Below are 27,551 nucleotides of genomic sequence, written 5' to 3' on the forward strand. Positions count from 1 at the left end.
AATATTCAGGTTTTGATAATATTTTTGACAAAGGATGGATCTCAACATGATTTGGATGCGGTGGTGATTTTTCGGGCTTAAAAAGGCATGAATTGAAAAATTGCTTAAGGGCCGCGACATTAGCACTGTAGAACCGCGGCTAGCCTTTGAAACAGAACCATTGTTTTGGAGGAGAGACTAGAGCCGCGACATGGCTAAGGAGGGCCGCGGCATAGAAGGGCCCAAACCCCAGAAATCAGAGACATGGGCCGCAACATGGCTTTGGGAGAGCCACGGCCTAGCAGTTCAGATCCGTGAGAATTTAAGACACGGGCCGCGGCATGGTACATGTAGAGTCGCGACCCACCTCTTCAAAAACTGAAAAGATTAGGTTTTATGAGGAAGAAAAAAATGAGAAAGAGGAAAGACAGATTTTTGGAGAGTCTTGGAGGCTAAGAAGGCTGGGAGAATTCAAAAATTGCATGTTTTTCATCTATTTTCTTATGTTATTTTTAAATCTCTTTGTGATTAGAATTACAATTATGAACTAATTTGCTATTTAGGATTTTTAATTGAATTACTTGAATCCCTATTATGAATTAATGAAATTTCAATTTTCTTCTTCAATCTCTTTTCAATTCCTTATAGTCTGTTCTTATTGATTGATTATTGATTGGCCATCTATAGTCATTATATATATGTTTTTTAATCAAAATCTGAGAAGTGCGATTTGAATTTGCTTTGGTTATATTGGACATAAGTCTAATTTGGAACGAGAGTATCTAGATTAATTGTGTAACTATTTATTGAGTTGTTGAGATTAATGCTATCTTTGTGATTCAATTTACCATAGAAATATAGGAAATTGTCACTTAGGTTGAGTTTATAATTCATAATATGATTATAAGCTGCTTGTGTCAACTCGTTAATTGAATAGGCAGAAAGAAGAAGAAATTAGTATTTTGTATTAGGGAGTGATAGGGAGGATAGTTGATGAGATTAAATATCCTAATTATTATTTCATTGTTTAAATCCAAGGTTTTGCTGTTATTCGTTGTTTTATTTAATCTTTAATTATTGTTTCTGCATTTTATATTTTATTTTGCTTTGTCTATAAGAATCAAAATTCTAATTGACCAAATATAAAAATAGATTAATTGACTGGTAATTGAGGATTCAGTCCTTGAGGACGATACTTGGTTTTACCAAGATTATTACTAAATTGCGATACGTGCACTTGCGTAGCATATAAAATCCGCAACAACCCGCTACCCCGGATTGACGACTTGTTTGATCAACTTTGAGGAGCGACTGTGTTTTCAAAGATTGATCTACGGTCTGGGTATCACCAACTCAAAGTACGGGAAGAGGATATTCCCAAGACAACTTTTAGAACTTGTTATGGACATTACGAGTTTCTAGTTATGTCTTTTGGTCTTACCAACGCTCCAGCCGCATTTATGGATTTAATGAATATGGTCTTTAAGGATTACTTGGACAAATTCATCGTAGTGTTCATCGATGATATTTTGGTGTACTCAAAGGACGAAGTTGAGCACGAGGAACATTTAAGGATGACCATGTTACGACTAAAAGAGCATCAACTTTACGCCAAGTTCAAGAAGTGTGAATTTTGGCTTTCACAAGTAGCGTTCCTTGGCCACATAGTATCCAAGGAAGGAGTTGCAGTAGACCCATCTAAGGTAGAGGCTGTGAAGGATTAACCAAGACCTAAGAACGCGTTAGAGATAAGAAGTTTTCTGGGACTAGCAGGTTATTATCGGAGGTTTGTAGAGGACTTTTCTACGATAGCCACTCCGCTCACCAACCTGACCCGGAAGCAGCAAAGGTTCAACTGGACGGATAAGTGTGAAGAGAGCTTCCAGTTGCTTAAGGATAAGCTATGCTCAGCACCCGTACTTTGTGTACCGACACCCAACGACAAGTTTGTAGTCTACTGTGATGTGTCGAAGTAAGGTTTGGGTTGTGTGCTGATGCAGAATAACAAGGTAATAGCCTACGTCTCAAGACAGCTGAAGGAATATGAGCAATGCTACCCAGCGCATGATATGGAGTTGGCAATGGTGGTCTTTGCATTGAAAATCTGGCGCCATTATCTTTATGGAGAATGATGTGAGATTTATACGGACCACAAAAGCTTAAAGTATTTCTTCACTCAAAAGGAGCTCAACATGAGGCAGCGTAGGTGGTTAGAATTAGTAAAGGATTATGACTGCGAAATCCTATACCACCCGGGAACAGCAAACGTAGTTGTTAATGCGCTAAGTAGGAAGAGTTATGGAAGTCTAGCAGCATTAGCTGGAATAGAAAAGTCGCTACAGCAGGAGGTGATCAATGCCGGAATAGAAGTAGTCATTGGTAAACTGGCTAACTTGTCCATCCAGTCAAGTTTGTTAGAAGATATACAGATCGGACAAGGGCATGATGACACATTAGTAACACATATGGATATAGTTAAAGAAGGCAAGGCCACAAATTTCTCGATATCAGGACAGGGGTTCTTGAGATATAAGGACCGGGTATGCGTGCCAAATGATCATGGAATTAAGATGAAAATCTTAGAAGAAGCGCACAATACCCCATACTCAGTTCACCCAGGGTCGACAAAGATGACTCACGACCTTAAGGCGTTGTATTGGTGGCCAGGAATGAAGAAAGATGTAGCAGAATATGTGTCTAAATGCTTAGTATGCCAGCAAGTGAAAGCAAAACATTAGCGGCCTGCATGCTTATTGCAACCACTTCGTATTCCATAATGGAAGTGGGACAACATAGCCATGGATTTCGTGACAGGACTACCACGAACAAATAAGCAGCACGACTTGGCTTGGGTAGTAGTAGATAGACTAACCAAGTCAGCTCACTTCCTGCTTGTTAAGACTACGTACATAGTAGATCAATATGCAGATGTTTATGTCTGAGAAATAGTAAGACTACATGGAATCCCTAAGACCATAGTGTCCGATAGAGGATCGATGTTTACATCGAGATTTTGGGGAAGCTTGCAGCAAGCTATGAGTACCAAGTTAAGTCTTAGTATGATATTTCATCCTCAGACCGATGGTCATTCCGAGCATAGCATACAGATTTGAGAGGATATGTTGCACGCTTGTGTACTTGATTTCAGAGGATCTTGGAGTAAGTATTTGCCACTGATAGAATTCTCCTACAACAATAGCTACCAGTCAACAATCGAGATGGCACCCTATGAGTTACTTTATGGAAGAAAGTGTCGATCACCGATACATTGGGACGAGGTAGGAGAAAGGCAACTTCTTGGACTTGAAGCTGTTAGAAAAGTTCAGGATGTAGTAGCGTTGATTAGAAAGCGTATGCTCGTTGCTCAGAGCCGTCAGAAAAGTTATGCGGATGCCAAGCGGCGTGATGTGGAATTCAAAGTCGGAGATCAAGTCTTCTTAAAGATATCTCCTATGAAGGGTGTGAAGCAGTTTGGGAAGAAAGGCTAGCTTAGTCCCCGGTTTATAGGTCCTTTTGAGATATTGGACAAGGTGGGAACAGTTGCATATAGATTAGCCCTACCGCCAGCTCTAGCAGATAGCCATAATGTGTTCCACATCTTGATGCTGCGTAGATATGTGTCAGACCCATCTCACGTCCTCAAGTACGATACAATAGCACTCCAGAAAGACTTGAGTTACGAGGAATGATCGGTTAGCATCCTAGATAGAGGGATGAAGGAATTACAGTCTAAGAGTATTCCAATAGTCAAGATCCTATGGAGTAATAGTTCTGAATGGGAGGCAATGTGGGAGTTGGAGGAAGACATGTTAGCCCGGTATCCAAAATTGTTTGGTAAGTAAATTTCGGGGACAAAATTCTTTTAAGTAGGGGAGAATTGTAGTGTCCTAGAATATTTACTTAGCTAGTTAGATAGTAGTAGTAGTTAGTAGTAGTTTGTAGTCAAGCCGGGAATTAGTTGGACACTCATAGCAACAGTTATGGATTTTATAAGTTTAACCTATAGTTTAAGAATATTAATAATAACATAAGGTTTGATTAATATTGCTGGTCATAGATATATATTTATTATAGCTTAAGGTTTAGATAGAGCCAATAAGAGCATGACACTTGTCATAATCATGATTATTAAGGAACTAAGTATTTTTGATGAATAGTTTTAATAAAAGAAAGATCTAGAAGCTCTAGAACCTTCCAGCAGCTGTTAGGATCGTATTATGACTCAGTCAAAGTTGTTTATCCAATTCAAATTATGATGAAAAGTGCAAATACATGTTTGATATATCAACGTATGCCGATATATCGCAGCATAGGGGTCGATATATCGCCTATGGAAGATATAGAAAACACGTCGACTTTGCACGAACGATTGAACGGGACTCGGGAATATAGGGGGAGGCGATATATCGCCTATGGGGGGCGATATATCGGCTCCAAGATGGTTTTTTGAAAGTTTTGTTTTTAATTTTGAAAATTACCCTTAACCACTTAGACCTGCCTTTGAACGATTTTGACCGAATTCTGGGCGTTAGTTGAACAAAAATTCAAATCTTTTTCATTTTATATTTATTTATTTATTCAATTAAAAGGGGCTAGTTTCACTCTTTGAACTCTATAAATATGACTTAGTACTCAACCATTTTCTTCATTCTTCAAGCATTTGATTAGAGCCTCCAAGGTGCTAGTGTTACTGTAGAGAGATACACTTGGGTTTGGGATAAAAGCTTTATTATTTTAAGATTTTCTAAACACTTGGGAAGTGAGATAAAGTGTGATTTTGGTATTGAGGATTGGATCAATCCATAAGATCATTCAAGGTATTATTATTCATAAGTTCAATTCTTTATGGTTCTATAGTTTTCTTTAGTTTTCTTTTATTCAAAAACCTAACTCTTGTTTATGATTCTTGATTAGGTATTTAAGTTCTTGAAACTTAAGGTTCTTCTTGGTAAGTTTCTTTTTGGATGGTTTAGTGTTCTTTTCATCTCTTTTTCTTTAGATTCTCACCATTTTTACTGTTGGTTTATAGGAGTGTTCTAATCCCGTTCTTGTTCCCAATTATCCCGGATTTTGGTAAGGAAAATAGGATAAATTTTATGTGCTTATATGTTATGATATGTTGATGTTATGATATGTATATGTATAATATGTCTTTTAGTCCTTGGGCATATGACTTGTTTAGATAACAAGCCCCAAGAATATGTTTTATAGTCCTTGGGCATATGACTTGTTTAGCTAGCAAGCCCCAAGAATTTATGGGCACATGACTTGCTTAGCTAGCAAGCCCCACAAATTTATGGGCATATGACTTGCTTAGCTAACAAGCCCCAAGAATTTATGATGGCCATTAATATTGTAGTCTTATACGATATATGTTTAATAGTGTACGTTTATGATATAGTCTTATGCTTATGATTTATGTTATATGTTGTTAGTAGATTTTTCCTTGCTGAGCATTAGGCTCATTCCTTTATTTTTAGTGTGATGCAGGAAAATGATTATGGTAGGCGGAAGGATTCTTGGCAGCTTGGCTTGTGTGTTGAGGATGAGTGGACTGCGTGTCGATCGATGATGACGTCATTTAGTCTTTTGAATTATGTTTCTTTTGTAATTCCGCAAATAGTATTTAAACAATTGAATTAAATTTTATGTTTTATGTTTTATAAATAATGGGATCCCATACCATATCACATTTTATTTTATACTTTTATGTTATTGATACAATATTTATTTTGGGTTTTTTTAATAAAGTTATGTTATTTCTTATGTTTGTATCCAAATAGTAGTAGCTATGTCTAGTAGTTTTAATAGTCCAAGGTCTTAGAAATAGTTGGGTCATTACAGGATCACGAAAAGCTCCTGGAAAACTTCTGTATGGCTGGGCATGATGAACAGTTTTGGGGATTCTTGGGAAGAAGAAGGGAAGCTTGAGAGTTTAGAAATGGGAAATTTTCAACTGCAAAGGTGGTGAGGTTTGAAATCTAATCACCCTATTTATACGTAAACTACGGAAATTAATCTGGGCTATCCAATTGGGGTATCTCGAGATCCAAGGGCCAAGATTAAATAGACCAGATGGCGGCAAAAAGTTGACAATACAATAATCGCAGTCCTCGAAACCCAAACAGACGCCAATTGTAGTAGACCACGTGTACAGTACTCGAGTAGTAGGCATGCGTGGTTTTATGTAGCAGAAGTCTAAAAGCCCCAACTGCGTAGGTCAGAAAATGACGACATCATACACGAGCAGGAGCTTGGGGGGCAAATGTTGTATCCTAATTTTAGCACGAGTTCATTTACTCAACTCAGGTACAGCTGGCAGATAAATACATGGAAAAATAACCAAGCATAATATCTGCTTATTATCCATGTGGACAGCTCGGGATTCATAAATATCAGACATGGTGTTAGGCATTTTGAGTTTATCACGAACTAAGAACATGATGGTTGTTAAGCACAAGCTCGAAATCAGATAACTATCGAAGCACGAGTTTGGAGGAGATATCCAGCTCGTGACGATTCAACTATAATGCATATTCTGGGATCCCCAGAGACTCGAGATATGTTTATACATTTATTTATGACCAGGCTGTCATATTTATTATTCGAGATAGCAGGAACATATTTATTCTGTTATCAAATCATATCCCCATATCAATGGGAATTATTTGTATTGATATAGACATTATGTAAATGTGTGATTGAATCACGCGGTTACCCAAACATGTCCATGGAATTCCCCTATAAATACTGGGAATGTTGGATAGGAAAGGGGAAATTTTTCTGTAATACCGAAACTCTGCCAAAATAGTGAGAGAAACAGTAATAATAGTGACTCGTGGACTAGGTGGATTTTAACCACTGAACCACTTACAAGTTATGTGTTCTTGAGTGAATTCTTGATATTTTCATTACGGTTTACCATTAAGCACTAATCTGCCCTTATTATTTCTTAATACACTATTGGCGAAAAACCGCGTCAACACTTAGGTTTGATGAAATAATCAAAACCTATGGATTTGATCAAAATATTGATGAGCCTTGTGTTTACCAACTAAAGGCAAATCAAATAGTGGTATTCCTGGTTCTTTATGTAGATGATATCTTACTCATTGGAAACAATGTTAAGAAATTTTCAGATGTGAAGAATTGGCTGAACACTCAATTCCAAATGAAAGATTTGGGTGAAGCAAGTTATGTTCTAGGTATCCAGATCATTAGGGATGAAAGAACAAACTCTTAGCTCTATCTCAAGCAACTTACATAGATAAGTGCTTGAACGTTTCTCAATGACAAATTCCAAGAAAGGACGTTTACCGTCCCGCCATGGAATTCATCTTTCAAAGAAACAGTCTCCCCAGACTCCTGAAGAGGAAGATGCAATGAGAAAATTTCCTTACGCATTTGTAGTTGGAAGTCTGATGTATGTTATGTTGTGTATGTTGGGGTTTTATGCCTAATTAAAACCCAAATTCTTTGTAATCTCATTTTATTATCAATAAAATAATAGAAATCATTTTTTGACTTGGTAAATCACTTTGCTCACATGTTTTATTTTCATGATTATTTGTTTAATATAAAATTCTATTAAATCCCGAGCATATAGCTAATCTTATTTATAGTGACGTAATCACAGTGGAATATAAATATGATTATATGTTCAAAATAAGTTAGTCCTAAGATTAGTCAGTGCACCGGATTTACACTGACTTGCCAATCTGCGATATGATCTACTTACACATTACAGTGTTATGTTCTTTCCAGAACATTAGCAAAGTAGATAAGATCGGATGTATATGTTACATCGGACAGGACCGATATTAACAGTTGATAAGATAAGTAAACATGCCGTTATTATCTATTCTAGTCATATCATATAGTTGACCATAGGTCAATTCAATCTCAATTCTGAGTGGTTAGTATTCTAACTGATTGTATTATTTGAGTTCTTTGACTTGTTCGTTACCAGCTTACCCTACGGACTAGCCCATACTTACATCTTGGGAACTCGGTAGTATAATTGAGTGGGAGTGTTAATCATAGATATGAACATCTATAGCTTCTGATAAAGAAGTGAAACGATGGTTTCCTTTTAGTTTGGTTCGAGGTGTTAAATGATAGAGATCTCATTTCAGTAATTAAATTAGTTTACTGAAATATCATTTACAAGGAACTAAGTGTTTTAAGGATAAAATACAATGAGGGGTAAAACGGTATTTTAGTCCTATCTCATTGTAGACCGTCTATAGAGGATTGAGTGACAATTATGGTTGTAACAATGGATAATTAATAGCGTATCTATATTTGTTATAGAGCGTTCTATGAATTCAAGAGTGCAATTCCAAGTCTATAGTGGAGTCACGAGGAATTAATAAGTTAGTAAATTTATTTGTTAGATTTATGATAACTTATTGGAGCTTGATTTCATAGGCCCATGGTCCCCATTGTACCTTGGATAAAATCATCTAGATAGTCTCAATTAATTGATTTAATTATCAATTAGAATTATCAAAGTTGACCAGGTCAATTTTGGATAGTTTCATAGAGTTGTGTAATTTTGAGAAGAAAAGAGAAATTATGGCAGATTTATTAATTAAGATAAATTAGTATTTAAATTAATAAATAAATTTAAATCAATGTTCAAATTATAAATAATTAATTTGATAAAGGATTTAAATAATTATTTAATTAATTAAATCAATAGAAAATAATACAGGCCTTGATTTTAAGTCCAATGAGCTTATAATCAAATGGGAAATTTCACGGGCCTATAGCCCATGATAATTTCGACCTAGGGCTTCAAAATGGCTGTTATTTTATTGATTTTTTAATTAAATTAAATGGCCTAATTGAGTCTATAAAAGGAGTGCTTAGAGAGAAGATTTAAGAGACGACATATAAGTCACAAGTCAGATTTTCTGATAGTTTTATATTCTCTCTAAACACAAGTCCTTTTCTAAGCCACTTTGTTATTTTCTCTTCTTCTCTCTATATCTATCTCATGTGTTGAGAATTGCCCACACTAGTCTAGGTGGTTCTAAGGATACATTGGAAGATTGTGAAGAAAATAGAAGATCGGTTCAGTTTCTTGATAATACTCTGCGACAGAAAGGATACAAGAGTTAGAGAAACTGAAGGAAGGACTCTTAATTCCGCTGCGTATACTGTAAGTATTATATTCTTGTTTCTCTTTGAATTCAATTTTATAAACATGTTTTAGGCTATCTCGTATTAATTTGTTTAATATTAGATATACATGAAAATAAATAAAGATCCTGTATAAGCTTTTTCCAACAGTGTACTAGACCATATATCTGCTATGCAATGGGAGTAGTGAGCAGGTATCAGTCAAACCCAGGGCTGAAACATTGGATAGCAGTTAAGCATATCCTGAAGTATTTAAGACGAACTAGGGATTATATGTTAGTCTACTAGGGTGGAGTTCTGAACCTTGTAGGCTACGCCGATTCAGATTTTCAGACTGATGTCGATGATAGGAAGTCTACCTCTAGAATGGTGTTTACTCTTGGGGGTGGAGAAGCGTAAAGCAGTTTGCGATCTCAGATTCCACCATGGAGGCTGAATACATAGCTGCGTCTGAAGCAGCAAAAGAAATTGTCTGGCTAAAGAAGTTCTATTCAGATCTTGGTGTTATTCCAAAAATGGATAAACTGCTTGTGTTGTTTTGTGACAACACAAGAGCGATAGCCAACTCGAAAGAACTCCGAAGTCACAAAAGGAGTAAGCATATATAAAGGAAGTATCACTTTGTTTGAGAATATGTGGCCAAGGGAGATATGAAGGTTATAAAGATTGCATCTGAAGACAATCTTGCGGATCCGTTTACAAAGACACTACCAGAAGCTATATTTGATAAGCATATTAAAGAAATGGGATTAGTAGAATTAAGGCATTAGTTTCAATTAGTGCAAGTGGGAGTTTGTTGGTGTTTTATGCCCTAATTAAAACCTAAATTTCTTTGTAATCTCATTTATTATTAATAAAAGAATAGAAATCATTGTTTGACTTGGTCAATCACTTTGCTCACATGTTTTATTTTCATGATTATTTGTTTAATACAAACTTCTATTAAATCCCGAGCATATAGCTAATCGTATTTATAGTGACGTAATCACAGTGAAATATAAATATGATTATATGTTCAAATATAAGTTAATCCTAAGATTAGTCAATGCACAAGATTTACACTGACTTACCAATCTATGATATGATCTATTTACACATTGTAGTGTTATATTCTTTTCCAGAAAATTAGCAAAGTAGATAAGATCAGATGTATTTGTTACATCGGACTGGACTGATATTGATAGTAGATAGGATAAGTAAACATACCGTTATTATCTATTCTAGTCATATCATATAGTTGACCATAGGTCAATTCAATCTCAATTCTGAGTGGTTCGTATTCTAACTAATTGTATTATTTGAGTTCTTTGACTTGTTCGTTACCAGCTTACCCTACAGACTAGCCCATACTTACATCTTGGGAACTTGGTAGTATAATTGAGTAAGAGTGTTAATCATAGATATGAACATCTATAGCTTCTGATGAAGAAGTGAAACGATGGTTTCCTTTTAGTTTGGTTCAAGGTGCTAAATGATAGAGATCTCATTTCAGTAATTAATATTAGTTTACTAAAATATCATTTACAAGGAACTAAGTGTTTTAAGGATAAAATACAATAAGGGGTAAAACGGTGTTTTAGTCTCATCTCATTGTAGACCGTCTATAGAGGATTGAGTGACAATTATGGTTGTAACAATGGATAGTTAATAACGTATCTATATTGCTTATAGAGTGTTCTATAAATTCAAGAGTGCAATTCTGAGTCTTTAGTGGAGTCGTGAGGAATTAATAAGTTAGTAAATTTATTTGTTAAATTTATGATAACTTATCGGAGCTCAATTTCATAGGTCCATGGTCCCCACTGTACCTTGGATAAAATCATCTAGATAGTCTCAATTAATTGATTTAATTATCAATTAGAATTATCAAAGTTGACTAGGTCAATTTTAGATAGTTTCACAGAGCTATGTAATTTAGAGAAGAAAATGAATATTAGAAAAGATTTATTAATTAAGATAAATTTGTGTCTATATTAATAAATAAGTTTAAATCAAGGTTCAAATTATAAATAATTAATTTGATAAATGATTTAAATAATTATTTAATTACTTAATCAATAGAAAATAATACGGGCCTTGATTTTAAGTCCAACGGGCTTATAATTAAAAGGGAAATTTCACGGGCCTAAAAGCCCATGATAATTTTGACCTAATGGCTGATATTATCTATTATTTTATTGATTTTTTTTAATTAAATTAAATGGCCTAATTGAGTCTATAAAAGAAATGCTAAGTGGGAGTTGAAAAAAGAGATGTTTAGATTACAGAAATATCTAGTCTTAATGCTCTAGGTTTTAGATTCTCTCTACTGCATAAGTCATTCTAAGCCTCAATATTCTTTTATCTTCTTCTCTCTGTATCTATCTCATGTGGTGATAATTTCCCACTCTAGTCTAGGTGATTCTAAGGATACTTTGGAAGGTTGTGAAGAAAATTGAAGATTGGTTCAATTTCTTAGTGATACCTTGCGACAGAAAGGATACAAGGGTTATAGACACTGACAGAAGAACTCATTCATTCTGTTGCATATAATGTAAGTGTTCTTATCATTTTTTCTATTTGAATTTAATTTTAGAAACATGTTCTAGGTTGTCTCATATTAATTTTTTTAATATAAGATTTACATGAAAATAAACAAGAACCTGTATAAGTTTTCCCAACAAAGTGCACTTTTTGGGTTATTAAATTTATTAGTCCTCCGCTTGTAGTTGCTCCTAACTCAACCGTTTCTTTTCAGGTCCCTTCCGCCGCACACCTTTCGTTGATGCCTAAAATGAAAGGTTCAAGAAAATGAATGCACTACCCGAGGAAAAGATGAATCGTGGTTTCCTTGTCACCGAGACCCATCTTCGGTAGTACGGCCTGCTTCAGGAAGATCAAAGGATAAGCGTCGTGACACTCACAAGCTTTCGTGACTTGAAGAAATCACTTAACAAGGCGAGGCTCCACACGCGGTATATCGCGACGAAGACCCAATACGAGTATGGACATCGTCTCCACAAGGAGCGTATAGAGAGCATACTCGCGATCCAAACCGCCACGGAGGCGAAAGAAGACGAGGAGCTTGAAGCTGAGCTCGAGGCTCGGATCGAATCATTATGTGCATACATATATATATATATGTACATATATATATGATCAGTTATAAGTTGCATTATAGAAAAAATGTATAAAATAAAATTAAATATGCACATGATAAATATTGATAATCTCGTGATAGTTTAGTTATTAATATTAGAAAAATATAGGTAAGAATTTTTTTTAATAAAAAATTAATTTAATTTGTAAAACTATTAAATATTTTTTTTAAAATGTTATGAAAATATATATTTTTTCAATGTCATGTTTGGTATTGTAATAAATTAAATTGTTCATTTTTTTTAAGATTGATTTATCATTTTTTATATTTTATTTATGTATTTTGAAAGAAAAAAAAAAGGGATATTGGCGGCGATAATACTTAAATTTTTTCAAAAGTTACACTTTAATATCAAAATATTTTTTTGCGGTAATAATACATAAATCTATAATTTTTGTGCAACCGTTAGTACCCACCGTTAACTGCCTGTTAAGTATCCACGTGATACATATTTATACTCGTAAATTTAGGTAAGAAAGTGTAACTTTTGAAACGATTTGGGTATTATCGCTGCCAATATTCCTAAATTCTTTAAATACTATAAAAATCATTTTAAATTTTAAAAAATCTAAAAGATTATAAAAAACTAATTAATAAAACTAAAATTTGCAAATTCGAAACAACCCAAATTAAAATTGAAACTCAAATTCATCCCAAAATCTATATTATTAATTAATTTTTAATAACATTTTAGATTTTTTTAATATTTAAAATGATTTTTATAATATTTACAAAATTTAACTAATTTTGTCTAAAATCATCTCAAAATCCATATGTGTCATGGGGATACTTAACATACAGTTAACAGTAATACTAATAGTTGCACCAAAATTGTAGATTTATGTATTTCTGCAAAAAAAAAGGCATTAAAGTGTAAATTTTGAAAAGATTTTGGTATTATTTATGCCAATTAGACTAATAAAGATATACTACGTGGATACTTAATAAACAGTTAATGGTGAGTACTAACGGTTGCACAAAAATTGTAGATTTATGTATTATTATCACAAAAAAAAAAAGATTTAGGTATTAAAGCGTAACTTTTGAAATTTTTTAGGTATTACTGCTGCCAATATAAAAAAAAAACAACATTTAGGGACATAAATGATACGGTTTGAAATGATTTAGGACCTAATTAATACAAAATCAACTTTTGAGACCTAAGTGTTACAAAATATAAAGAACGATTAATGCAGTTGAAAAAACATTTGCAACTTTTTAAAGCAATAACTTTTCTTTTTATGTATTGCTGATACAATCATTGTATTACAATGTGTGGAGAATAAAAAGAGATAAGATGGAGAAAGAAAGAAAGAAGAAAGAAAGAAAAAGAATGGAGCATGAGAGAAGAAAGGGAGAGTAGAAATCTTTTCAAATTGTTGGGTAGAAAGAATATCAATTTAGAGTGTGATAAATTATTATTTATTTATAAAAGTAATATATTATTTTTTTAGTAATTTTTATTAGTATTGTATATTTCCACAAATGAAAAGATTCTAGATAGTGGACCTATAAGAATTTTTTAATCCTCCACGTTTTCTCTCTCTCATTATCTTTCTATTTTGCCAAACAAACAAAATCATATCTTCAGTAGGGAAAAATTACTAATTTAATAATAATAATTCTGACTTTTTTTAGATAAATAATAATTCTTATTTGTGGATGCTGAAATTTGGACAAAGGGATCATCTCAACTGTTGGGGTAAATAACAGTCTGAGTCCCAATTTTTTGTTGAGGACATTTCTTAGTTATAATAAAATAATTTGTAACATTAAAATCATAATCATCATCATCATCATTGATAATTTATTCTATTTAGTTATAGTAAAGATCTTAATTAAATAGTTTGCAGTTGCAAAATAGCATTGAAGAGGATTGAGATTTGAAGAAAGAGGGGATTTAAGTATAGGTTTTTTTTCTCCTTTCTAATATGATTAAGTCCCATTTAATAAATAAATTAGATGGTTAAAATTACATGAGAAAAAATAGAAAAGAGCAAAAGAGAGTGCCTTCCAAAGATTGAGAAAGTCCCAGAAAATGCATATCTTTACTAAATTATCAACTAAGACGTATCATTTCAAGGCAAGAAAGTTGTCATTAAATTTTAATAACAAATAGCACAAAATAGAGAGAATTTTAGTTACAATTTGGTAACTTTATACATTTATATACAGCAGATGCTGGTTGCTTGTAAGTAGGTATGCTAGTTGTATCAACAAACCTAACTTCACCTGGTGCAAAAGAAAGTTCATTGTGCCTAAAATGTAAGATCAAACAAAGAAAGGTGCTTAGAGTAAGAGAGAGTATTCACTATTCATAGTTTGAAACTTGGAGATACCACCAGCAAGATCAAGATCAAGATTGAAACAAATTTACCTTCGCAGATCAAGGCCGATCAGACCAGCTTGAAGGATTGTCAAATTGTCAGAATCTGGTGAGACAATAATCACAGTATCACCAGAGTATTGAGTCTCAAGAATGGACATGAGTTGTGTTACCCGAACAAACACATCTTTAACACTCTCATTTGGTGTTCCATCATTGATAGGAGGAGGCTTTATGGTTGGAGAGATACTATCTGATTCATAAACCTGAGATACACATAATAGCCACACCACACATTCAAACGCCACAATACTCAATTACAATTCCAATGATTGTGAATAGATTATGCTCATCAAATGTGAAAACAACATGTATATTATTACTTCTGAAACCGCCTCCAACTTTCTTCCTTCATAAGCCCCCAATCCGCGAGCATCCAGAAAGCTGTACTCAGGAACAATATAGCTACAACAACAAAGATAAGCAAAGTATTTAAACAGAAATCTCTTCCTTTTTTTTAACCAATAAAGGCAAATAGAGCAAGCCATTTAAATCCCAAGCTAGCAAATCAGCCTCCCTGTGGTTGCTCACTTAGGAGTAATGAAGAGAAGCTCAGCTATCTAATCCTGATTTCCATGATCTTGTTTCCGGGGAAACAAACAGTTCAACCAGATAGTACATGCAAGATTGCTACTTGTGGAAGAGTGTGCATGTGTGTCTGAGTCTGGAGCTTGATCTTAGCTAGTACTTGTGGTTGTGGGGGTCTAACGGTCTAAGTAGTAAGTACTTATTAAGGTCTTCAGTCAGAGAACTAGCTAACATGTATCATTAGAGAATAACTTAATAATTGTTGTGTGCATTAAGTAGAGAAAGAAAGTAATTGTTGTTGGATTTTCGTGTATAAAACTTCTAACTAGGGGTAATCTTTTCTTATTAAAAAGAGGTTAGTCCATGCAAGAGTTATATGCAATACTACAATTCATACTTTACTTTTCACCATATCTAAAAATCCTTCCAGTGATTGGATGTGAAAAAGGGGTTCGATCTCCAGATGAGACTACGGACTAACTATTTAATAGTACATTGCAAGAGTCGAATGTCACAAGACAATTTATACTTTCCTTTCTATTAAGTCTGAAAATTCCCAAACATTTCTATATAGGAAACGTATCTTAAAATATTTATAAATATGAACCAAACTGATATGAAATATCAGACCTTCGACTAACACCATTAACGGCAGCAATGATCTCAGCAGCCTGGTAAGCTCTTTGAGTAATAGAAGGCCAAATCCAACAACCCTTTTCACAAGCCCCCATTTCCTTCAGCTCAAAAGCAGCTCGCACCGTCTGCTTCTTCCCTCTCTCTGATAATCCGTTATCAACAGATGTTTTCGCAACTGGGTTTGTGTTTATTACCCCCAAGCTCTCGAATTCAGACTCCCCTGCCCTCACCAGAAAATACCTTCCAATTCCAACCCCAATACTAAGTCAGTATTATAATTACCATGTTTCACTTTTTAGTAAGAACTAAGTATAATATATAAGTAAGAAACTACACTAAATACAATAATTCAAACTTCATGACAACCAGAAAAAACCCATCTTCCTTTGTCACTTTCCTCCATTTTCTTGGCCACCAAACAAACAAAAACTATCTGGGTTTTGTGACTTACCTGTTTGTCAGCCGAACTGGGGGCATCTGAAAGAGGCCACGGGCAGTGGCGGCCGGAGGAGATATGGGGTTGAGAGGAAAATCTATGAATTGGGAAGTGGAGAGAGTGAGTAAAGTGAGGAGGTTTCGGCGATTGATGTGTGAAATTGATGAATTATGGAGGTTTTTGGACGTTGACAATGAAGGCTGACATGGGTTTAGAGATGAATGAGGAGGAACTATAAGAGAGGAACAAATTATCGGCATTATGGCGGGTATTTGGTGTTTGATAACTAACAACATCATCTTTTGGGACTGGACTGGCTTTGTCCCTGACAAGAGTCTCGATTACCATTTGCACTAAAACGACACGTCGTTTTCACGACAAAATAGTCGATGGTAGTGTCGTTTATGAACAAAGGTCAAGCATTTCCCTGAACCAGCCTTAACGATACTCAAAAAGACATAAAGAAGTGAATGAGTTATGAAAAGGGGTATGTGACTGTGTGAACGTGATTAAAAAATAGAATTGAATGTTTATTTTATAATTTTCATGCTGCAAAGTAACTGCCCCAAAAATACCATCTGCAATAAAAGACTGAAAAGTGAACGTACACAATAGTGAAATTATAGTATCATTTAGTAAAATAAAAAATAAAAAATAAAAAAATAATTTATTTTCATCTAGTTATGAGAGCTTTAAAGAAGAGAAGAAAAAAAAACACTGAATATGTATTATTATCTTAGCTCCTAGATAGCAGGGTCGAGTGGTTAGTGGCAACTGCATTATATTTTGCACGCCTTACTAGTTTAGTTGGCTACTAAAGTCAAAAACGAAGCATTTTTATTTTCTTTCGTTATGATACCTATAATATTAATATTAATATTAGAATTCGAGATATATATATTTATTTATTTATATTTATAGATGTACGACTTCATCCAAAACCATGCGATTGGCAAAATTTGTTTTCTCTCTGTTTTACTCTATGGTTTTTTTAAATTTTTTTTTTATTACAAGTAGTTTATATTTTAATAATAATTTGAAATGATGAGAATGTGATGAATACTAGTGGCAGACCCATGATTTCATTTAATAATGAGACAGAATAAAGTAATTGCATCATTTAAATGTAATTGACAAAAATTAATATTGGGTTTTGACTGTAGTATACTCGATATTAAAGGGAAAAGAATTTTCCCCTCAAAAAAAAAAAGGAAAAGAATTAACAAAGTCTTTATTTTTATTATAAATACATAAAATAATGTGCTATAATAAAATAGATTTTGGCCCTTAGCCCTGACGAGATTCTCTTTTAAATTCAGAAAATAAAAAACGAATAGATAAGTATTCTTAGATTAGATTAGATTTTGATGTTCGCGCAGTTGAACTATGTCGTGTTTAACTCTAACTACTGTTTTTTACTCCTGATTTAGAACACAATTAATAAGGTTTCAACTTGCTAAGCCCACAGACAATTAAATAATGGTATTGATTACCTAACCCAAATAGTACCACTACTACTTCTACTTCTACGACTCCACAGTCCACATACATTAATCTTTACTACCAATACTACTTTAACTTTATAAGAGAGAGTCACGTAATAATAATAAACAAACTATCCTCACTCTATACTAGGAGTCTTGAAGTTGAATATATACACGTACATAGTATCTTTCATTAATTTAACTTAACAAATGATAGGCTTTTTTTCTAGTTTAAAAAGTAAAAGAGCTATGCATATCTAATATATTAATTCTTACTTAGCCACCATAACTCACTTTTCGTACTATTCTCCTCTATAAGAACCGTGCGGACACACTTTTTCAGTGGATATATACACTTTTATAAAGCAAAAATGTTGCTTAAAGAAAGGAATATAACATTCAAAGTGATGACCCACTTCTCCCTTTATCGACATATATAACATTCATATATGGTCATTTTTACACAATCAAAATAAAAAATCTCTCCCTCCATTGTTGTGTATCTCGAAAAAACTCGACACAAGACAACCATGACAAGCTTCTTGCTCTCATTGCTCCTATCACTCTTCTTATTGTCTCCCAATGTAAGAACTATACCTCATTTTATTTTCTTTTTTTGCACATTTTAGTAATTTTCTTGCTTTTTTTTAACTTCTATTTTTTTTTTGTTTTTTCCAGGTTGGTGGGATTGAAATGAATGAAAACCCATTTACGGCAAAAGCCTCGTTAATCCGTTACTGGAAAAATCACATCTCCAACGACCTTCCCAAGCCCAATTTCTTTCTCTCCAAGGCCTCACCACTCGGCCCTACCGACTCAGCGATTCTCACCAAAATCGTCGACGATCCAAACTCGCTCTCCTCCCGCCTCAACTCGTTCTGTTCGTCCGCTCACTTACTCTGCTTCTCCAACGACGACGTTTCGCAGCAACAAGAAGATCAATCCAACTCCCAAAGCGACGCCGTTTCGAAGGATGCGAACTTCGCCACTTATACGAACAGAAACTTCGCCAACTATGGCTCCTCTCGACTACGCGGCGCCGACTCGTTCAAGAACTACTCCGACGGGTTGAACTCGCCCAATGACTCGTTTCGGAAGTACAGTAAGGACTCTAACTCTCATTCTGAACAATTCGCCAGCTACGCCACCAATGCCAATACCGCCACCTCTTCCTTCACTGGCTACGCCGCCGATGCTACTAGCGGTTCCGGTGAGTTTAAGATGTACCACCAGCAAGTCAACGTTCCGAATCTTCGGTTTAGCTCGTACGACTCCGATGCTAACCATCACCGGTTGTCGTTCGGGAGCTACGGCAGCGAAACCAACTCGGGATCCCAATCGTTCCTGAGCTACGGCAAGAACGGCGATGCCGATCCGAACGAGTTCACCAGCTACGCTGAAGAAGCGAACACCCTCGGGTCAGATTTCTCTGGATACGGAGAGCTTGGTAATGGCGGGAACAATTCATTCAAGTCGTACGGGCTCAACGGAAACAATCCGAAAAGCTACTTCAAGAGCTACGGAACGGGCGGCAAGGCCGGGATCGATGGGTTCACGAACTACCGGAACGGAGCGAACGTCGGTGGCAGCTCGTTCCAGACCTACGCGAGAAATTCAAACTCGGAGAAGGTGACTTTCTCGAATTACGGGAAATCGTTCAACTTGGGAAATGACTCGTTTCGCGACTACGGGAAAGGGTCGGTGGGTCGGACTACAGTCGGGTTCAATTCATATAGTTTGGGCCGGACTTTCAAGGACTACACCCGAAACGGCGTCACTTTCGCCGAGTACAACAATTTCACCACCGCGACGGAAGCAGGAGAAACTAACGGTCACAGTCACAGTGGCAAAGCCGTAAATAAGATGGTTGAACCGGGCAAATTCTTTAGGGAGTCTTCGTTGAAAGAAGGAAACGTAATGGCTATGCCCGACATTCGAGACAGGATGGCTGAAAGGTCGTTTTTGCCCCGGTTTATATTAACGAAACTGCCATTCTCGACTTCCAGAATCTCCGACCTCAGAAAGATATTCCATGCGCCTGTTGGCTCGACCATGGAGCACGTGATTCGCAACGCGCTAGAGGAGTGCGAGCGGGCTCCGAGCCCTGGCGAGACCAAACGGTGCGTTGGCTCTGCCGAGGATATGATAGACTTCGCCGTTTCTGTTTTGGGCCGCAACGTGGTGGTCCGGACCACCGAAAACGTGAATGGGTCAAAGGAAGAAGTTGTGATTGGTAAAGTCAGAGGAATCAACGGTGGAGAATTGACAAAGTCCGTTTCATGTCATCAGACCCTGTACCCTTACCTATTGTACTACTGCCACTCAGTACCTAAAGTAAGAGTCTACGTGGCTGATATTCTTGACGTGGCGAGTAAGGAGAAGATTAATCGCGGTGTCGCCATCTGTCATATTGACACGTCATCGTGGGCTCCAGGGCACGGTGCCTTCGTGGCACTGGGGTCCGTTCCTGGGAAGATTGAAGTTTGCCATTGGATATTCGAAAACGACATGTCGTGGGCAACAGCTGATTGAGTGAAACGAAGACCGTACTTTTAATATATATTTTTTAAAAAAGAAAAAACCTTGCTTTTGTTCTAACACTTTTATTTATTCATAATTGTTGATTAGTATTTTTTTTCCTTTTCCAGTTCAATCGAATTCTATTTGAACTTTTTTGTTTTTTTTGGGATGATTTCTAAGCTATCACGTACAATATGTGTGGACCCAAAAAAGAAAAAGCGTGAATTTTTTTTCTTTTCCTTTGAAATCTGAAATTATACATTTGATTTGAGTGTTAAAGAAATTTTTGTTTGTTTTTAATATGAGATAGTTTACAATGATTATATGAAGATGGTTTTCAATGATTTAAGAAGATATTTCAAACGGAAAAGGTGGAGTCGAAAGAGGTACGTTAGTGATATTATCTTGGGATGTATATATAGTACAAATATATATGTTTTTAGTTTTATTTGTACAAATAGTTAGTTTCTAGTTTTGGCAAGTTGCTCCTTTTATACGTGGAGCTCTTTTGATGCAAATACATCAACAAAAACTAATACTATTAAGAAAAAAAAAACATAAAAAGCTTACGATAGGTATAATAAATCTAATTTGGTTCCTGCAACTTATATTTGTTGGCAAATTGTTCTCCAATCTTTTTTACTTTTAATATATTTTAAACTTTAAATATTAAAAATAGAATTAAAATAAAATCCTTTGTTGATTAATCTTATTCTTTGAACTAATATAAATTAGGTGCAAATGCATGTATTCTTAGTTTTATTTTAAAAAATTATTAATTATTTTTATTATATTTTATGTCTGCCATATCAATTTAAAAAAAAATAATAATATTATATATAAAAAAATGACATAAACATATTAAAAGAAAAATTAAACCAAAATATTGTCTATGATTTTTTTTAAATAAAATAATAATAATATGATAACATTTTATATCACAAACTACTCTATTGAAAGTATAAAATATTTATAATATTATTCAAAACATACATAAATAATTGGAGAAGAAACATGTTTATTCTTAATAAAATAGAAATGTTATTCTAATTTCTTATGTAATTACACATTCACTATATTTCTACACACACGACAAATATATAATGTATTTATAATGTTTGTTGTTATGTATTATATATTAAATAATAATGATATTTATAACATTTGAATTTATATTAATATAATTACTAAATATTTATTCTACCAAAATTTTATAAAAATAAAAATTGTCTATTATATATTATGGAAGCAACTACAACGCATTCATTTTTTGATAACACTGGTGCATCATTTTTTTCCGGCACCTGGATAGATATAATCCCAAAAAAATTTATGTGACAGTATACATTGTAGTTATTTAGAACATCCCATAAATTTTTAAGAAATTATGAATAGTTTACAAAGCCAAAAACAGGGTTCAAACTGTCAAATTTTACTCGCGCACACAAAAAAACAGACACACGTGCAACAGACAGTTTAAACCTTGTTTTCGGTTCCATAATTTATAAATAATTTCTTGAAAATTTGTAGGATGTTCTAGATAACTACAATGAACACCGTCATATAAATTTTTTTTGGGATTATATCTATCCAGGTGCCGAAAATAGAAAAATAATGCACTGGTGTTGTCAAAAAAGTGGATGCGTTGTAGTCATTCCTGTATATTATTATGATAATAATATTTTATAACATTTGAATATATATTAATATAAATGATTAAATATATAATGATATTTCATAACATTTGAATTTATATTAATATAATTATTAAATATCCAGTCTTGTATTAAATAATATTTAATAATAAATATTTTATAATATTTGAATTTATTTTTAATATAATTACTAAATATTAATTCTACCATATTTTTGAATTGATTTTAAAGGTATATTATGTTAAATATTTGTAATATTCTGTTAAAGTTAACACAAAAACTGCGAAAACCAAGAAAAATCGTTAAATACACACTTTTTATATAAAAGATATAAATTTGATTAAGTAATAAAAAAGTAACATAATTTCTTTTTAAATATAAATGATAAATTTTTTAATAAAAATTTAGATTATGTATTATATATTATTATAATAATGATATTTATAACATTTGAATTTAATTATATTAATATAATTATTAAATATGTAGTCTTGCATTTAATATTAATATAATAATGATATTTTATAATATTTGAATTTATATTTATATAATTACTAAATATTTATTCTACTGAAATTTTATAAAAATTAGGATTGTCTATTATATATTATTATGATAATAATATTTTATAACATTTGAATATCTATTAATATTAATTATTAAATATCTAGTCATTTATTGAATATTATAATAACTGTTGACGCCGTTTTTCGTCAATTTAAATTTGAAGAGTACTAAATATGTTGACGCGGTTCTTCGCCAACAGGTAATTAAGAAAAGAAAGAGGAAGAGATTAGTGCTTATGTTGAACCGAAATAGATGATTGATCTTGGAAATGGAATGGTGACACAAAATACGTTTTTAGGTGGTTCAAAGGTTAAAATTCTTCTACTCCACCAGTCAATATTATTGCTATATTTTTGGTATTCTTATGCATGGTATTTCTTACACAATAGAATCCAACCCTTTGTAACTCCCAGGGTCTCCATATTTATAGGAGAGGGCACTTGGGAGTTGGTAAGAAGGTCATCCCGTGACCTTCTTACCTATCATGTCAACTCTGCGACATTCATGATTAATTCCTAAAACCTGACACATAAGTGTGGTCTAATCAATAGGTAAGGGGATAATGGGCCGCACGGCCCAACCCAGTCGTGGGTGTCTGAATACGCACGTTCACGCTGCGTGTCCGAGAAGCCAGGGATATATCAGACACGTGATGTCTGATATATGCACGTTTACCTTGTGTGGTTGACTTTATAAAAGGTCACAGCCTCCAACTCTAGCTCGTACCACGAGCTGGATGCTTCCCTCGACCTGTGGCCTTCAGAGTCCAGACTCAGTCCTTAGTAATCTTGGCAAACCCTTAAGTTACCTCGAGCTAAGGAGGTAGGATCCTACGATGGCAGCTCCGGTCTTGGGGATGTCCACGTGGTAGTCATGATTAGGCCGTATCTCAGCTTGCTAACAGCCCGTGGGAAAATCAGGGTGTACATCTACCCCCCAAGCCCCTGCTCGTGGTATACGGCGCCGCATAGGGCCACAGTAGGGGCTTTTAGGCTTCCCCATGAACTCTTCATATTCCACATTCTACGCAGGCGCCGAATACGTGGAACATCATGGTTGGTGATGGTACGTCTTCCGAGAACCGCATTTAATGGCCTAGCCTACACCCAGCCGTCGTTTCGTCTCTCGAGTGGAGGGCCTTGGATCCCACATCAGGGCAATCCAACGGCCCTCTTCACGTGGCCCTTCACGTATATAAAAGGGGTGGCCACCTTACACATGGGCCACCCGTTCATTTGAAATTTTTAAGAAATCTTCTTCTTCTTCTCTCTTCATTTTCAAAAGAAAAAAAAACCCTCTTCTTTCCGACCACCATTCCTAGTGCTCAAGAAGTTCAAGTGTAAGGGCTCCTTCGAAGCTTTGGAATCAACTACTCCGACGAAGCCCCAACCCAGGCGATCCCTTCATCCTCTTCTCAACCAGAAAATTCTGTAAGTCTCCTGACTGTGCATGTTTTGAAATTAATTTTCACTGTAGCTTAGGTAAATATTCACTGTAGCCGCATGCAAGGGTTTGCTGGTTTTTTGTGGGCATGAAGGGTGAAAGCCTTTTAGGTTAGGGTATCTTTGTAGTAGAAAATCATTTAGGAGCATGGTTTACAGGATGCACTTTCTGGGGAAAATTTCTGGGTAGGATTTTTGGTATACTGGTTAAAGTATTCAGTATTTTGGGTGCAAAACCGGGTAGCTTAGGGGACACGCTTCACATGCGATTTTGCCTTCCTTGCCTACTGAAACTTTCCTTCCAAGGAAAATTCTATCTTGACCCTCCTGACACACAAATTCCGAGTAATCGGGGATCTGTTGGGAGCACAGGCGCGTGTTCATAGAACCGCGTGGTCTCACTCTCCGCGGGCTGGGCTTACCTCAGCTCGTGCAAAGAACACTCTTTTTGATTCTTCCTTATGCTTAGGTCGCCTTTTCTGAAATCTTTTCTTTTGTTCGCTAGGCGACCAGATGGCACCCAAGAAGACCGCTCCAAAGAGGACCGCTGGCAGCTCGGCCTCCCAACAAGATAAAGGAAAAGAGGTGATGGATGAATCCCCGATTCCCAACTTCGGGCCAGCAGTGTAACGAGAGCTTGAGGTGGCCCCCGACGCGTTCTTTGAGGCGGAAAAGATCGTCTCAAAGATTATTGACCAGGCGAGGGTTAACAAAATATTCCTCTCCCATAAAATCGAGCTGGGGAGAGAATCCGTGATTGCCCGACCTCCCGCAGAAGGCGAGCGGAGCTGCGCGCCGCTTGACGAGGCGTTCTCGGCCTGGAGCGACGAACATTTCAAGGCGGGGGCCTTCCTCCCGTTGGACCAGTACTTCGCTGATTTCCTCAACTTCGTGAGGTTGGCCCCATTCCAGCTCCCCCCCAACTCTTATCGTTTGTTGGCGGGGTTAAGATACTTGTTCTTGAAACAGGAGTGGGAGGTCCCCACTCCTACAGATATTCTGTATTTCTTCTGCCTCAAGGCCAGCCCGGAGCAGCGGGGGCGAGGCGACGGGTTTTATTACTTAACCCGGTTCCCCAACACGGCTGCGGTCATCGAGCTACCCAGCCACCCCAACGACTTCAAAGATCAATTCTTTATGTCGACGGGATTCCGAAACTGTGAGCTGCACTACTTCAATCATCCTTGTAAGTGCTTTTCAACCTTAGCTCGTAAGTTAAGTATTGGTTAGCTTCCCCTACATCCATTTCTGACTTAGGATAATTCTGCAGCTATCTTCGCGAGGATAGAGAAGTCTGTGATCATCGGCAGCCAGTAAGAGACACTGGCGGGCTTTCCCCCCCAGTGAAAAGGACTATCGTCAGCTCGTGACAGACGGGACGATGGTGGCCTATAAGCTGATCTCCTCGGGCCAGACTCTGAACCTGAGGAGGCCCCGGGCGCTTCCCCCAACCCGCGATATGAGGCCTATCATCGTGGAGGAGGTCGCGGAGGATGAAGATGAGGAGGACGAAGTGCCCCCCGTGAGGACGAGGAAGCGGGCGTTGGAGGTCGCCCAAAGAACGGACGAGGAGAGGATCCGGTTCGGAGCAGCCGCGGGTCCTTCTGGCCAAGGTAACCCTTACATGTTTAGGAACTTAGATAGGGCTGCTGCCGACCCCCGGCTAGCTAGGTATAATCCTAAACAGATCGTCCAACGCCATCGAAGTGACCCAGACTTAGATGAAACCCTGCTCCACTGCGTTGACTAGCTCGTGTTGGACTACGAAAGTAGCCGCCCTAGGGGGACCATAGCTGTAGACAACACCCTAGCTTTTAGGTCGGTTCTATTCGAGGAGTATGGGACTAACCTTTGGTCATGGCCATCACTCTGGGAGGGCGCCGTAGCTCCGGGTCTTAGGAAATACGTAGAAGAGTCTAGTCCTGAGCCAGCCTCAGATTTAGAACTTGCGCCAGCTCGAGAAGTAATTGACTTAGATCCTCCCGCAGGAGCTCCGGGGCCGATGGTCGTAACCATAGACTCATCTTCTAGCTCAGGGGGTAGGATTCCCTTTAGTATATATATATACTTTAATTTCTCTTTTTCCCCCTTTGTTTTTGTTTTTGCATGACTGCTAACTTGTATACTAACCATATCTTTGGTTTGATAGAAGAGATGTCTCAGCCCGGAGGAAAGAGTCTGCGAGCTGCGTTCACCGGAGGGAACTCCTCCGCCGGGGCTTCTGGGCCCAAAATGAAAAAACTCCGGACGTCGAAGAAAACCGTCGGGACCCTAACCAAGTCTCCTGCAAAGGAGAAAGAGCAGCCCCTAGCTGCCCAGGTCGTGGAAACTGTTCCTCCTGCTGCAAGGGGGAGCAGCATACCCCCACCCCCTCCGCGAGCTCCGGCCTTCGTCCGGGACACAGGGGCGGAGCCCGGGGCTTCGGCAATTGCACCTTCCGAGGTGTGCATCCCAGTTGACCCGCAAGACCTGGAGAAGATTCCAGAGGCCTTCCGGGGGACGGTGTATGAGACGGCGAACTACGCCGTTAGCCACATCTACAAATTCAACGAGAGGGAGCTCAGGGCCATCGAAACAAGGAGCCCGATGGGCGTGCTGGAATCTTCATTGGGCATGGCCCTAACGGTAAGCTGACCTTACCCTTTTATGGTTTTTGATTATCATGCCTTGCCCTGTTTTTCCTTTCTCCCTTCTCTTTTTTTTTCTAAGGCAGTTGCCTCTCCATTTTCGCAGAGCACCGCTGCCCTTCACTGGAGCATAGCCAGGACCAAGGCTCAACTCGAGGATATGAGGAGCGAGCATCAGGCGGCTGTGGCCACTCACCAGACTTCCTTGCAGACGACTAAGGATGCCCTGGCGGCCGCGCAGGCCGAGCTGGAAGAAGCTCGCCCCAAGCTACAAGAGCTCGAGGCTACCAAAGCCGCCTTCGCCGCTGCGCGGGCAGACCTAGACACTGTGAAGGCTGAGGCCAAGGCCGCCCTGGAGGCCGAGCAGGCAGCTTCAAGCACCGCCATGGAGGACATGTTCTACCATTGCTGGGCCTATAACCCGGACGGCCACTTCTCCTTCTTGGCAGCGGACGTCTGGGAGCCCTTGTTGGAGGGGTTCAAAGCTCGCCTCGAGAAAGAAACGCCTTCTGAGACCGGGGAAGTTTCAGGCGCAGCTGAGCAGGGCGAGACGTTGACCTCCAAGGGACCAACTGGTGGAGCCTAGGGCCTTTCCATTTTGCTCCCACTCGTTTATTATTCTTATTTTTTGTTGTAACTTTTGCATGAGGTGTTTCCACCTCGAGACAATTAATTTTTACTTTAAATTGGTTTACTTCCTTTTGCCTCTATGCATTTTAGTTACTATTTTGAAAAACTTAGTTCGCATTAATTTTTACCAATATCTCGTGCTCTTTAAGAAGAACAATGATCAATTGATTTAAATTAACTTCTAAGTTTTATGACCTGGTTATATCCAGGAACTTAATTTGAAAACTTAGTTCGTGTTAATTTTTATCAATATCTCGTGCTCTTTAAGAAGAACAACGATCAATCGATTTAAATTAACTTCTAAGTTTTATGACCTGGTTATATCCAGGAACTTAATTTGAAAACTTAGTTCGTGTTAATTTTTATCAATATCTC

General features: G+C 36.7%; 2 protein-coding genes across 3 annotated transcripts; one reads left to right on the forward strand and one right to left on the reverse strand.

Moving 5' to 3' along the window:
• Nucleotides 1–14,294: 14,294 nt before the first annotated feature.
• LOC133830343 (uncharacterized) lies at nucleotides 14,295–16,560 on the reverse strand. 2 transcript variants are annotated; one of them, XM_062260317.1, is made up of 5 exons: nucleotides 16,267–16,560; nucleotides 15,810–16,055; nucleotides 14,975–15,056; nucleotides 14,643–14,857; nucleotides 14,295–14,497 (listed from the first exon to the last, which is right to left on the reverse strand). In XM_062260317.1, exons 1-5 carry the CDS (start codon nucleotides 16,548–16,550, stop codon nucleotides 14,494–14,496), a joined length of 831 nt encoding a protein of 276 aa, XP_062116301.1. In that variant the 5' UTR covers nucleotides 16,551–16,560; the 3' UTR covers nucleotides 14,295–14,493. The 2 variants fall into 2 exon arrangements, with proteins under 2 accessions (XP_062116301.1, XP_062116300.1); XM_062260316.1 differs by having other exon boundaries at nucleotides 14,295–14,523.
• A 1,587-nt stretch (nucleotides 16,561–18,147) lies between these two features.
• On the forward strand, nucleotides 18,148–20,490 carry LOC133830344 (polygalacturonase 1 beta-like protein 3). Its single transcript, XM_062260318.1, has 2 exons — nucleotides 18,148–18,319; nucleotides 18,414–20,490. Exons 1-2 carry the CDS (start codon nucleotides 18,266–18,268, stop codon nucleotides 20,265–20,267), a joined length of 1,908 nt encoding a protein of 635 aa, XP_062116302.1. The 5' UTR covers nucleotides 18,148–18,265; the 3' UTR covers nucleotides 20,268–20,490.
• Nucleotides 20,491–27,551: the final 7,061 nt, after the last annotated feature.

The sequence above is a fragment of the Humulus lupulus genome, chromosome 4 (genome assembly GCF_963169125.1).
Source record: "Humulus lupulus chromosome 4, drHumLupu1.1, whole genome shotgun sequence".
Taxonomy (NCBI): Eukaryota; Viridiplantae; Streptophyta; class Magnoliopsida; order Rosales; family Cannabaceae; genus Humulus; species Humulus lupulus.

Bases quoted from the DNA above. Each gene is read 5' to 3' on its own strand.
- LOC133830343 (XM_062260316.1), bottom strand. From the start codon at position 16,550: ATGATGTTGTTAGTTATCAAACACCAAATACCCGCCATAATGCCGATA. The intron at 16,056-16,266 runs GTAAGTCACAAA...TGGAATTGGAAG, and splicing joins CCAGTTCGGCTGACAAACAG to GTATTTTCTGGTGAGGGCAG. The intron at 14,858-14,974 runs GTAATAATATAC...TGTGTATCTCAG, and splicing joins AGTTGGAGGCGGTTTCAGAA to GTTTATGAATCAGATAGTAT.
- LOC133830344 (XM_062260318.1), top strand. From the start codon at position 18,266: ATGACAAGCTTCTTGCTCTCATTGCTCCTATCACTCTTCTTATTGTCT. The intron at 18,320-18,413 runs GTAAGAACTATA...TGTTTTTTCCAG, and splicing joins TCTTCTTATTGTCTCCCAAT to GTTGGTGGGATTGAAATGAA.